This window comes from Sciurus carolinensis, chromosome 14 (assembly GCF_902686445.1).
Source record: "Sciurus carolinensis chromosome 14, mSciCar1.2, whole genome shotgun sequence".
NCBI classification, from domain to species: Eukaryota; Metazoa; Chordata; class Mammalia; order Rodentia; family Sciuridae; genus Sciurus; species Sciurus carolinensis.
In genome coordinates, this window is record NC_062226.1 from 22,838,933 (window position 1) to 22,852,567 (window position 13,635).

At 34.8% G+C, this 13,635-nt stretch overlaps 1 protein-coding gene across 3 annotated transcripts in view; it reads right to left on the minus strand.

The window, feature by feature from the left end:
• The window catches only part of Musk (muscle associated receptor tyrosine kinase), a 109,427-nt gene that overhangs the window by 14,081 nt on the left and 81,711 nt on the right, over positions 1–13,635 (minus strand). For 2 of the 3 annotated variants that reach the window (XM_047524976.1, XM_047524973.1), the window contains 2 exons: positions 11,860–12,123; positions 3,827–4,002 (listed from right to left, as the gene is read on the minus strand). In XM_047524976.1, coding sequence (XP_047380932.1) covers positions 3,827–4,002; positions 11,860–12,123 — 440 coding nt within the window. Of the gene's footprint in view, positions 1–3,136; positions 3,161–3,826; positions 4,003–11,859; positions 12,124–13,635 lie in introns of all 3 variants that reach the window. The other variant, XM_047524975.1, reaches the window with a different exon arrangement.

The following is a 13,635-nucleotide window of genomic DNA, read 5'->3' on the forward strand; positions in this document are numbered from 1 at the left end:
CTGACCCAAATAGTTTTAAGGCTGTCCTGTAGAAGGTGGACCAAAGGAGTAGAAAAAAAGGTAAGTTGTTGAAAGTTACAGGGGCTCAGAATTTGGATTAAATAACTGCTAAAGTCACTTCTAACTCAAAGTTAATATCAAGACAAAATTTATCCAATTAGCATTTCAGATAATTAAGTAATTCATGAATTACAACACATACACACACACACACATACACACATACACACACACACATACACAAAGTTTACAATGTCATTTGTGGACAATAGTAGCTGATCAATATGGAAAAATGGATTTTTGAACATAATGCATACATTTATCTAAATGTTGGCAAAAGTCAAATTGTCAAGTTTTCTGGATGACTTAAAATTGTGAATGACAGAATTTTTTGTGTATTAGTATCTATTCAAGTATGAATCCTATCATCAGGTAAGTTATATTACACATGAGATCTTGGAAACTTAAAAAAACCTGATAACAGAGAAATATTAGGTTTAACAGTTGAGGAACTAGTTTTCTGAATATAGAGCAAGAATCAGATAGATTTGGGTTCTAATCTTGGTTCAACCACATAGAAGATGGGTCAACTTGGACAAGCTGTTTAATCTCACTTTCTTAGATTGGCTATTAAGTAAAATGGAATGTATTCACAGTGCCTAATTTCATAGGGCTGTCGGGAATATTAAAAGAGAGAGAACATATACAACCCACAAATAATTTTGCCAAGTTTTCGGCACATAGCTATTCACTCTTCAAGTGTATGTACAGAGACAGTAAAGATGGAAGGAAGAAAGAATTAAAGAGAAAATCTTGTTATTACAGGAATTAGCCAGGTTATACTTTTTGTCCCACAGAAACATTTAAACAAGAGAAGATAGACACACTGCTGAATGTTTCTGTAGTAAAATATGTGAAATACCACAAAGAGAAGAATAGTGTGCTTAGCAGACAAAAAAGAAAAAATGTAAATAGCACAGAAGCATTACATACCCCTAAAGATATTTCACTTCAGCAAAAGAAATGTTAAAAAAAATAGAAACTACTGTAATTTTGGTACCTGAGTTCAAGCAAAAATATTGCAAAGATAAACAAATGATATTAAAAATTCTTTCATCAGGTGAACTGGTGAGAGCCTCTGGAGTTAGCTCAGAAACCAGAAACTTCAAGAACTATTTGGGAGCATTACATGCTCCCTAGAATATGAGTCACCATCTCTAATAAGAATACCTTCTTTGCACAGTAACCAACCTGCCAGAAGAGCTAAAGTGAATTTCTTTGGAATAATTTCATTTAGCTCAGGGAGATCAGACTTTTCCTATCACACGTTCAGATGAAGTCATCAGTGTATGATATTTTCTTACCTGTATCAAAGATTTCATAAAACTGTTTTCTAAAGACTAGCAACTAGTTTGTGATGCTCTAAATTTCTTCTTAATTGATATAAAAGGCAGAAACGTGTGTGTGTGTGTGTGTGTGTGTGTGTGTGTGTGTGTGTGATGGTCCTAATTTAGGATTAAAGGTTAGCACCTTTCTTGCAGTAAACCCTAAATAAATGCATGAACGGATGAGCGAGTGAACAAACAAAGGATAACGAAGACCACAGTTATCAATGAAAGGTCCAATCAGTGTGAGTTTGGGCTGCTTATATGACAAAGAATTGATACCTTTAGTTTTCTTTCCTCTGGTCTGGGAATAACAATTAGACAGATTTCCAGAATCTTAGAGTTTTGAGGATTTCCCATAACTGCCCTTGTTTAATAACTGAGTAATTCATTTGGGTGAGGTAGCATTTTTTCTTTTACTACTTTAAGACTTAGTGCTTTAAGTAAGCTGGTAAACTTCAAACCCTGGCACTCAGCCAAGAGCAGGAGGGATCAGACCTGATCCGTGTGCACTACTGCAGTGAGCGTGATCTCAGCTTTTGAGCACTCCAACCAGGCAAGGAAACTGATGTGAAAAACTTTCTGGTTTCATTCTGAGGCTTTCTGCTTTCTGGTAGGTCAAAGCATCATTTGATGGAAGTTAGTTTCCAGGGCAAACCTTTCCCAACAGCCTTCTGGGGTTTTTTTCCTAGAGATTTTGTGACAACCCTTTTAAGACCATTCGATTTACCCTTACATTATACAGTCATTAGCTATCTTCAAACACATTTTAGCTTTATTCTGTTGCAGAAGAAAGATAATGATGCTATATGTACATTTTTCATAAAAGCTCAGAGAAAGAATTTTGAATTTTTTCACCATAAAGCAATGACAAATGTTTAAGGAGACAGATATGCTTACTCTGATTTGAACATCGCACCATGTATCCACATATTGAAACATCACACGGTACCCCATAAATACCTATAATTTTATATGTAAACAAAAAAAATTTTAAATTCTGAAGATTGCATCTCAGATCAACAACATCAAAATAAGTGTGAGGCCCAGACAATAGTACTTTTTAAAGTTCTCCAGGTGCTCAGTGTGTATATGGGATGGAGAACCACACTGAGCATCCCTTACTAAGAAGAGCAGAAACTCACCTGATTCTACAGATAAAATGATAAGAAAATGAAATTTCAGTAACAAATTTAAGATAGTCTTCATCTTACTAGTATAATTAATTTTAAAATAAAAGCTTTTGGAAAAAGCGTATTCACATTTTTTTCTTGTGTCTATTTAGGAGATTTTCTACAATTAACATGGAATTCTCATACAAATAATAAACTTTTGAAAAAAATACAAAATGCCTGTCTTCCAAAAGGACTTGTCACAAATGAAAATTATGAATCAGCTCAAAGAAATATATGTATTCACCTATAAATAATTAGATAATAAAACAATCATGAATGCAAACTCAGAAGATGATATTTTAAACTTGGCTTATCTTATAGACATCTAAGGCATAAAACAAGCTAAAAACCTTGAGGGGGGAGATGTCATTTATGACATTCACTAAATATGGTGTTTCCCATGGTCTAATTAGAAGCTATAAGCTAAGACCCTCTCATGTTGTACAATATGGTGCAAAGTCTTCAAAGGGTACTTCACATTTTGTTCTGAAAATCATGAAGAATGAGTGTAAATACACATGCATGAATCCAATTACATACAAATAAGGTTTCAAGGGCACAAACAAAATTACTTACTTGTTAGGTTTTCTTTTTTATAATCTAAAGGGAAAGGATAAAAATTTGTTTTAAGTGAGCAGCCAGATATCTCATGTATTCTGTGAGAGAGTGCTAAGAAATGCAAGTTCTCTTTCAGCTTTTTAATATATAACTGGAAAACATTATTTGCATTCAAATGTGAAAATTGCATCTTTGAAAATTAAACCAGCTGTTAGGAATAACAACATAGTTCCTTACAAATGAAGTTCATTAAAGCAGCATGCAGCAATTCAGTTTTGTTTCGTGAGATCAGCGTTTTCAAACATGTGGCTTATTTTTGCATGCCTAAAAATCTGCTTCATTGGCTAAGAAAGAGGACTTTATTCCTTTTTTCCACTCTTCTGACAAAATATGTTTCTTAGCCATCTTTCTGCACATTCCAGAAAAATGTTACTAGTTCTCATAAGATACCTTATAAAATAAAGAGCTCAAGCAGCAGTAAAAAGTGCCCTTTAAATTGTTTTAGAACAAATGAAATGAAACTATGCTAACCTGTGCAATTAGGATAGCATTAGGATTCCGCTATTAGGTATAAAAAAAAACTCAAAAAACAATTAGAAATGCCTAGAAAGCCTAGAAATATTAGAAGCTTTCAGTTCACACCTTAGTTTACTCAAAACAGTGCATTTAATTGTAACTTCCGAAGTCTTGGTGGGGGAACTCTGTTACCTAAATACGGCAGTCTGGTACAGGCCGTGGGGTCCCAGTGCATGCTGGGAAGCTTGCTGCAGTCTGGCATGGAGAGCAGATGCATCCCAGATCTGTAGAGTCCTCTGTGGGTCTTTTCTTCCATCACCAGCCATTCTTTTGCACAGAAGAGCTCCTTTACTGCCAAGCAGTACTCTCTAAAATATTGTATGGAGAACAAAACTTGATGAATCATGGCATGTTAAAGCCAAATTTGTGTTGGAGCGGATTCTGCATTTTCAAAACATCACCCTAATTCATCGCCTGTACTTGCAAAAGCATTTGTGAAAGGAGTCTTTTACTTTAAATAATTAGACCTTATGAGATAGGGTATATTATGCTGTGAGATTAAGCACTCTCTTGTTTTCTAAGTGTAATTAATGCTACTGGGGAAAGGAGCTGTCCAATGTAAAAGGTATTAAAAGATTAGGAATCTCCAATATGTCTTCTCTCAACTTCATACTAAAATACCCATAAAGGGACAAAAACAAGCTACATGAAGTTTGAAAATTCATGCATACTAAGAGCCATGAATCATTTCTGGGAGATTTTTCTACATTCTCAGGGTTAACGGGCAGGGTTGGAGGCACAGCATTCGTACTTTCTGCATGTTTTGTCTCTAAAAGAGAGCAACACCTCCTCCATGGAGTCTGTAGGAAGGAATGTGGGTCCTCACCCAGCCCCCTTCTGGAGAAGCATTGTCCTGTCCCATGGCTGCTTCTGCTTCCATCTGAGAAAGCCTGGGTAGTGTCTATTTGAATATAAAGCTATTATGTTCATCTATAAGCCATGTAATGAGTGAAAAAAAACTGAAGAAAGATTAGTTGGAATATTTGGATTTGGGGGATTAATAATAGTTTAAGCTTAGAAAGACAAGCTACGTAGGAGAAACTACTAACTTGATATTAATATATTTGGGATTAATAAGAGGAAATGAAAGATTATTAAGGAATATAGCAGGTATCCTTCCTCAATACCTGAGGAATTAAGAGAGGAGGGAGGTGTGTGTGTGTGTGGCCACAATGATGTCTTTTTAACCATTCAGAGGCCACAATGATGTCGTTTTAACACTCATGTGTATTCTCCTGCTTGCCCAACTTGTCAATACGGATGCGAATGACGCATCCGTAGGATGAAAGGGCTGTGTATAGAAATGTAATGGAGTACAAGGGGAAACGTGATCATAAAAATGAGATTTAGAGTGAAATAAGTCAAACTGAAAAAAACCAAAGGCCAAATGTTTTCTCTGATACGTGGATGCTAATTCACAGTAAGGTGCACTAGGAAAGAATAGTTACTTTAGATTAGGTAGAGAGAGTGAAGGGAAAGGAAGGGGTATGGGGGCAGGAAGGACAGTAGAGTGAAACAGACATTATAATTTCATGTACATGTATGACTGCATGACCAATGTGATCCTATAACATGTACAATCAGAAAAATGAGAGATTATACTCCATTTATGTATGATTTATCAAAATGAGTACATGCATTCTACTGTCATGTATAACTAATTAGAACAAAGAAAAAGTCTTTTGAAAAATGAGATTTAGAATTTGGGATGTATGCAAGAGAAGGGAACATAATGGGACTTTCTGGGCTTCTGAGAAGCCAAAAAATCTGGGGAGTATTGCTTAACTTGCTACCTTTTATGCCTGAATCTCATCCCTGGCTTGCACAAGCACATCTTCTTGTGTTCAGACAGCAGTTGTGCAAAAGTCAACATGGCACATACAGAAAAACAAAACAAAAACAACAACAAAAAAACAACTCTGCAGTCCACATTATGCATAGGAAGCAAGTTTCTGGGAAGAATAAGTTTTTAATTCTAAATGGAAGAACATTACAATATTTTTTCTTTGCTTTGTTTTCATTGCCATGCATTAAAACATGCTCTTTGTAACAAATTTGTCATAGGATGAAATGAAACATAGACTGAAAAATAGGTTAATTTGAACAAGGTAGTAATTGGAGAAAATAAAGATTGAAAGGAAGTGAAACCAACACTAAAAGACTAAAATCTTCTTTGAAAATCAAAAAGAAATGACATTGCAAGAAAGGAACAAATGCTCAATTTGAACTGAATATTCAACTAAATGCAGAAAAGACCAACAGATGAATATTGTATATGAGATAACTGATTAGGAAGAAAGTAAGAGATTCCCAAATACAAAAAAAATACTGTGTCCAATAAGAAAACCAGAGCACATAAAAAATAGAAAATAATCAAAGGTATACTATAAGAAAACTTGTGTGTGTGTTGCTGGGAATTGAATCCATGACTACATACATGCTAGGCGAGTATTCTACCACTGTTCTACCATGTTGCTTCTATGAAAGAAAATAATTTAAAAAGATCTATCCCCAAATGAATTTTACAAATATTTTGAATCTCATCTCAAAGATTAAAGAAATATTCTTCCTACCATTTGGTTAGACAAAAATGTTTATTAGAAAGGAAGAAAAGTAAGAATTGCCTCTGCTTCCCATTCATTGAAGCATGGTGGAAAAGTAATTGTTCAGAGTGCCTGGTATTTGGTGGAAATTGAATGCAATAGAAGTCTTACATACTCAAAAACATATATAAGATTATAGAAAAATAATTTATATGTATGCTGAAAAAGCACCTACTCAAATGAATGAGAGGTAAATGAACAAAGGATGAATTTAAGAGATGACTCAAAATTGAAGAATTTAACATATAGAAAGATTTTCCATGAAATGAATGACAATTGGCAACAAGGCTAAGTCATGTAGAGAGCTCCCCCAAGGGTTTGTTTACATTTGATTATGAAATTAAATGTAAGAGCTAAAAATAATGTTCAGAAATTGAGCATATGTCAATAAAAATATAATTGAATAATACTAATTTGGCTTATGATTTCAGATAAAATTTCAAAGAACAAGCATGGAGGATTCAGCACAATTATTCTAAATTAATTAGGTGTACCCAGAGCAGCCTGTTTCTAAAATGGCGACTTTCTCTGCACTCATGATCTCCCTCACCCTAGAGCTCATTATTTCTTCTCTCCTGTGCCATATAACACCTTCAAAGGTTTTATATAAATTATTTATTATGTTTGTTAATATATCCCAAATGCCTAGACCAGCTCTTGGAGCCTAATAGGAGATCAACAAATATTTGTTGTAGATGCACCCTTGTCATTCTTGAGTAGAAGGACACACTATGAAATGACTGCTTAAAATTACAAAACCATGAGTAACTCTATGCTCCTAAAAATCTCATAAATAACTGGAAGTAGAATGCAAAAGGATTGAAGACCTTCGAACCACTAAAAGATAAAAACGAATACAACATTTACAAAAGACCTAACAAACAAGCAAGAAAGCATAAAATTAGAACATCTGAAAATCAAGCTTGTTGGTTATTAACAATAAGTTCAATTTTAGTTCAGTTTTTATTGGTGTAAAAAAACAGAAGTTATCAGAATCTCAAGGAAACATCTTTAGAAAAATTATTAATGTGTAAAAGTTTTATGTATGGTTCTTGAACTATTGGATCAAATTGATAAAACTCAGAGTAGAAAATATTGAATATTTTAATTAAAGATGATACTAATATTTACATAATATATATTAATTTTATCCTTAAAAAGAGTCCTTTTAATGCATAATTTTTATAATTATTGATTATATATCAGAGGGAAAAAAATTTCATAATATAAAAAATAGCCAGGTCTGGTGGCACACACATGTAATCCCAGTGATTTAGGAAACTAAGGCAGGAGGATTACAAGTTTGAGGTCAGCCTCAGCAACTCTGCAAGACCCTGCTTCAAAATAAAAAATAAAACAGGATGGGAATATAGCTCAGTGGTAAAACACCCCTGGGTTCCATCCCCAGTATCAATCAATCAATCAATCAATAGATGTGAAAAATTTTAGACTCTATTTTCTCACTCTAATGTGAATAAATGTCTGCATATGAAGATTTGAAAAAATGAAAATAATTTTCCAATAATAATCCTTATCTAAATAACAATTAGAATGAGGGCGACAATTGTACACTGCAATTGACATAGACTTAGGAGACAATTAACTATGCTATGCTAGTAAAATTCTAGTAAAATTCAGATCTCAACAAAAGGAATTTTTTTCCTTAAAAAAAATATCAATTACTTTGAATCAACATCGTGGCTTCATGCATATAAACCAATCTAGGATATAAATGTTGGAAGTTTTCTCAATAAATATTTTTTGTGCTAACATATAAAGACAAAATTCAATTTTAATTCTGGTTAAAATTTCCTAAATTTTAATTAAGAAAGGAGAGTCTAATTAAGAAAGAGGTATATCATTATCTACAGACCATATTATTTGTGACAGAGGAACCACAAGACTATCAACCAAAAAATCTAATAGAATTCTGTAAAGTGGTTGATACCATAAAATAAACACAGTGGCTTTATTGTATACTAACAAAAATATCTTAAATAAAGAGGAAAAGTTACCCAGTTTGGTGATAAGGATTTATGATTCATAAGTGACAAGTCTTGATTCCTCTCAATAATTAGGAGATATAATGTCAAAAAATTGGAATGAACTAAGAACTGCATGAATATACCCTGACCTTGTGCTGAAAGCTGGCATCTGTCTTGTATTAATGGGCGAGTAATCCTGAGTGGCCTGACACTTCTATAATAACTTTCCTTTTGATGCTGCAGTTGTTCAAATGAATTGCGTTAGAGTTCTTAGGCAGTGTCAGGAAGACCCTACTTATTCCCTCACCTAACTGCTCCCACATCCACCACCCAAATAAGTAAAAGCAGCAATAAAAAGAAGCAAACTACTGCCACACACAACAACATGGATGAATATCAAAAACATGACACTTTGGAGCAAAAGCAGCCAGATATGAAAAGGTATATGAGTGTAAAATTCAGGAACAAGCAAAGCTAATCAATGGTCAGAAAAATCAGAATGGCAGATGCCTTGGGGGATAGTGGGAAATTGATTAAAATGAGCATGAATGCATTTTATGGGGGGATAAAATATTCTGTCTTTCCCGGACCAGTGGCTTTTTAGGAACTGAACAGACACTTCACAGAAGAAATACAACCGATCAACAAATACACGAAAAAAAGTTTAACATCTCTAGCAATTAGAGAAATACAAATCAAAACTACTCCAAGCTTTTATCTTGCTCCACTCAGAGTTGCAATTATCAAGAATACAAGCAACAATAAATGTTGGTGAGGATGTGGGAGAAAGGTATACTCATACATTGCTGGTGGGAATGCAAATTGGTGTAACTACTCTGGAAAGCAGTATGGAGATTCCTCAGAAAACTTGGAATGAAACCACAATTTGACCCAGTTATCCCACTCCTTGGTTTATACCCAAGAACTTAAAATCAATATACTATAGTGACACAACCACATCAGTGTTTATAGCAGCTCAATTCAAAACAGCTAAACTATGGAACCAATCTAGATGCCCTTCAACAGACAAATGGATAAAGAAAATGTAATATATATATACACACAATGGAATATTACTCAACTTTAAAGAAAAGTGAAATTCTGGCATTTGCTGGTAAATGGATGGAGTTAAATAAGTGAAATAAGCCAAACTCAAATAAACAAAGGCCAAATGTTTTCTCTGATATACCGATGCTAATTCGCAATAAGGGGGGAGGGATAAAGAAGAGTAGAGTTACTTTATATTAGGTAGAGGCAAATGAAGGGAGGGAAAGGGGTATGGGGATAGGAAGAATAGTAGAGTGAAACAGACCTTATTACCTCATGTACATATATGACTGCATGACCAGTGTGATCCTACAATTTGTATAATCAGAAAAATGAGAGATTACACTTCATTTATGTATGAGCTATCAAATTGTATAAATGCATTCTACTGTCATGTACAACTAATTAGAGCAAAAAAAATTAAAAGTTAAAAAAATAGATGCTAAGCACAAAGCTCATTATGGAAGAAGTGGAGAACTTGAAGGCCTCAGCCTAGAACAAACAGTTCATCATGCGTGATATTATAAGGAGGGCACCAAGGCATGGCTTTTTGGTGTTCTAATAAATGTGCTATTTTACACAGAAAGAGAAAGAATGGAAAACCTGATAATGTAGCAGTGGATTCACTCCATGGAGAAAGTTTATGAGCCTACTTTTCCCAAGTTGAAATCATAAGAAAAACTTATAAAACAGGTATCTAATAAACTAGGGCACCTGAAAGGTTGACTGATTTCACTACCAAAAAAATAAATTAACAAATTTTGCCTCAAGAATCACCCTACACAAAAATAGTTGTTCCTCTTTTTAAGACACATACTAAAATGTTTATAGATGAAATAATAAAACATCTGTGATATACTTCAAAATAAGTAATCAGGGGATGGTGTTGTGGTGGGCTGGGTAGATGGGGATGAATAGAGATTGAGTATGAGTTGATTAAAGCTGAGTGTCAGGTACATGGATAGTCATTGTACCATGATCTCTACTTGTATACATATAAAATGTGCATAGTTTAAAAAATTAAAGCTAAATCAAAATCAGAAGTTCATTCTGCATTGAGAAAAATAATTTGCAAAATATGTAATAAACAGTTAAATTATCATAATCTTGCAATTTTATTAGAAATGAATGGGAAAACTAGTAGAAAAATGGGTATAGACTATAAACAGAAAAAGAAAATTAAAACACCTAAAATTGTCCCACACACTTAAGATGTTAATTTTCTTCTTTGTGATTTAATGAATATTCTGGTTTTAATACAATGGAGTCATGTGTTTTGTAATCAGAAAACCACAATGACTGTCACAAAAAAAATAAACACATTTCTAATCAAATTATTCGTCCTCTCCAGCAACTGTCCATAGCATTAAGCTGATTCACCCATGTCACTGTGTCAGTATGGTAACGATCCCAGTGACCACCACAGATCATATTAGCAGTGCTACGGACAAGGCTGACAATCTACTGTCACATCCTTTTGCTGGCTACACTTCTTATGTATTATACATGTGCTGCTTTCTACTTCAAGGGCTTCCTTATTGAGCAGTACTTCAAACATAAAATTTTGAGAACTCTCTAAAGAAGCCTAAGAAACAGAAATCTAAATTTAAAAAGTGACTTTCAACAGAGACACATTTTTCTTTTCAAATAACTGCAAGGGCATTTGAAACAGTATTTTCAGATTTCCAGTAAGATGATTTTCTGCTTCTTCTCACCGCTCTTTTACCCATTCTCTTTAGTTTTTCTCTCCTTCTCTTTCCCTTTCTTATTTCCTAAGTGCAGAGTTCCCAGAAATTTTTCTGTTATGCCTGATCACAATACAATCTTCTTAGGTGAAGAAACAAATCACACTACGGGGGTCAACAAGCACTCAGACTTTGCATTAAGTTACGAACAGAACACTCATGAGCCCTAAAATATGGTTAGTTTAAATAGTCAAGTTTCCACCTCAAAATAGAGGCAGAAATGTGCAGTGTTGGAAATCGTCATGCTTTCTTTAAAAAAAAGTTCAAGAAGAATGACAATCTACCCACTGTCTAATACCTGTTGTGGGTGTAATTTATCCTTTACTCTCCTCAACTCTATTGTGCAGATGAGAAAAACTGAAGTTTAGCCAAGATCATATACATCTAAAAATCGAGAACTAACTGTATCAGAACTTCGTTCTATTTGACTCAAAAGCCAGCATCTTTCCATGAAAGTTTTGCTAATTAAGTCCATGTGAGTTTAGGATTTCTTTTTTTATTTGGTAGGAAGCAGGAATGTTTATAAATAGGGTAATAATGGGAACACTGCAAGAGTAATAGAACATTATACCTTTTATGATATTTTCTAGAAGTTCAGTGTCAGTATCATAGAGCATCATCAGTGATTTACATGGTACCAATTTTATCCCAGGGAATCACCTCCCCTTTCAGTTGAAAGTCAGCTTTTGTCTTTTCTATGGCACATGGCAACTTCTTTTGAAAACTCTTCCTGTTTGCAGACAGAACAATGGAAGTTTCCCATTTACTTATTTGTGAAGCTTTACCTGCAGATGGGGGTGGGAGCCGGCACTCCCCCGGGGCTGCACTCCGGGAAGATGTGGCTGCAGAGCAGAGCCTCGGCAGCCGGCCGGCAGAGCGGGCCCATTGCATTCAGTTCATTCCAGGCTGTGTGAACCAGTAGCTCTTGGGCCTCCTCGGGGTCAGCGTAGGAGGTGTTGAAGAAAACAAGAGCATCTTTTGCCAGGACCGCATCGCACACCTCCCCTCTGTACTGGGCGCAGTAGCCTTTGTTATCTTTCTGTGGTTTACTGTAGGAAGAAATGAACAGCATTCCCATCACATGCTATTTCTTGGCATTCATTCTGTGTTGTTGCTGTTTTTTTTAAATTTCACATCTGCATCACAGAAATAGGAGAACAGTGCACTTGCAAACTGCTAGAAATATTCCATGTGAATATTGTCTTCATTTCCAGCTGCAATTATATCATCTCTAGCGACTCTAGAGGGCTATTAAAAGGCCAAATGTGATCATGGGCATGGAAAGCTTTGGGAACGGTCAAGGACCGAAGAAATTTGGGTATTTTTGTTGTTTACTTTATAAATAGAATTCTACTGCTCTTGGTGGGGTCAGCTCATACACTTCTACAAAAAAGCTGGAATAAACAAAGAAATGCGTTGGAAAAAGCATTCATCCTGATAGTTAACAAATGCTAGTCTTCAATAACAAAAAGGGAGCATAATAATTGCTCTGATCCAAAAAGCTTGCAGCTCTAAGAACTTTGTTTATTTATGTTAGGAGAGTTAAGAAGCCAACTTTTGTGGAACACCTGCATCTCTGACACATCTTGCATATTTAAATCCTCTCACCCACACATCTTCCCAGAATTCTACTGAAGAAAAAGAAAGCCACACAGGGAGGAGAAAGCATGGCATGTGGCTTTCGGAGGAACTAAGGAGTGTCTTTAGCTTTGATAATTTCTCATTCCATGTCTTGGAGGAAGTTACAGCGTCACTCAGTGCCCCAAAGCCCTGCTCAGCAAAATGAGATATGTAACTATTCTGAGCTCAGATTATTATGTATTAATAGGTAGTATATGGAAAAACTTATTTGCTGTAACAGCTTAAAAGGACAATTGGGAGAATGGAAATCACTGCTGGTGCTGTCACATACCCACCCATCTACTTCATGCAATATGATAGTATCTGTAATAATTATAAGAATAACTCTTATTCAATTGACAGGTATTTATTGATCACTTGCTATGTGCAGGCACTGGGATGGTCCCAACATATTCTTATGCTTTCCTTCAGATCTCTGTTACTAACAATGGCAGAAAACTCTTACACTGTATCTCATTCAGATTTGTAAAACAGTTGGAATGTAGCATTTCATTACCTTTACATAAAAGATTCAAAGCGAGGATAATTAAACACATTGAAATCTGTGAGAAACTTCAAAATTTAACAATTTTGAATATTTGAATTTGAAAAAGTGGAACTTTACAAATAAGCATTGGCTAGTCTTTAAAACAAACCCATTAGAATGAGACAGCACATTCAGAGAAAACCAGTGTTGAAGAAACACAGCTATATACTTTAAAATGATATAGTGTAGCATCTTCCTTTAATTTGGATCAGCCTTTTGCTAATTAGCCAGGATTGTTTTTTCTTCATTGTTTCATTCACCGGATAAATAAATAAATAAATACTCCCATACAAACTTGTGTGAAGTAAAGGGTCAGAAACAACCAGAGAATTAGCTTATGCTTTACCCATGTGGGGCCCCTGATCCATAGTGACATTAAGAAAGTGACAAAGAA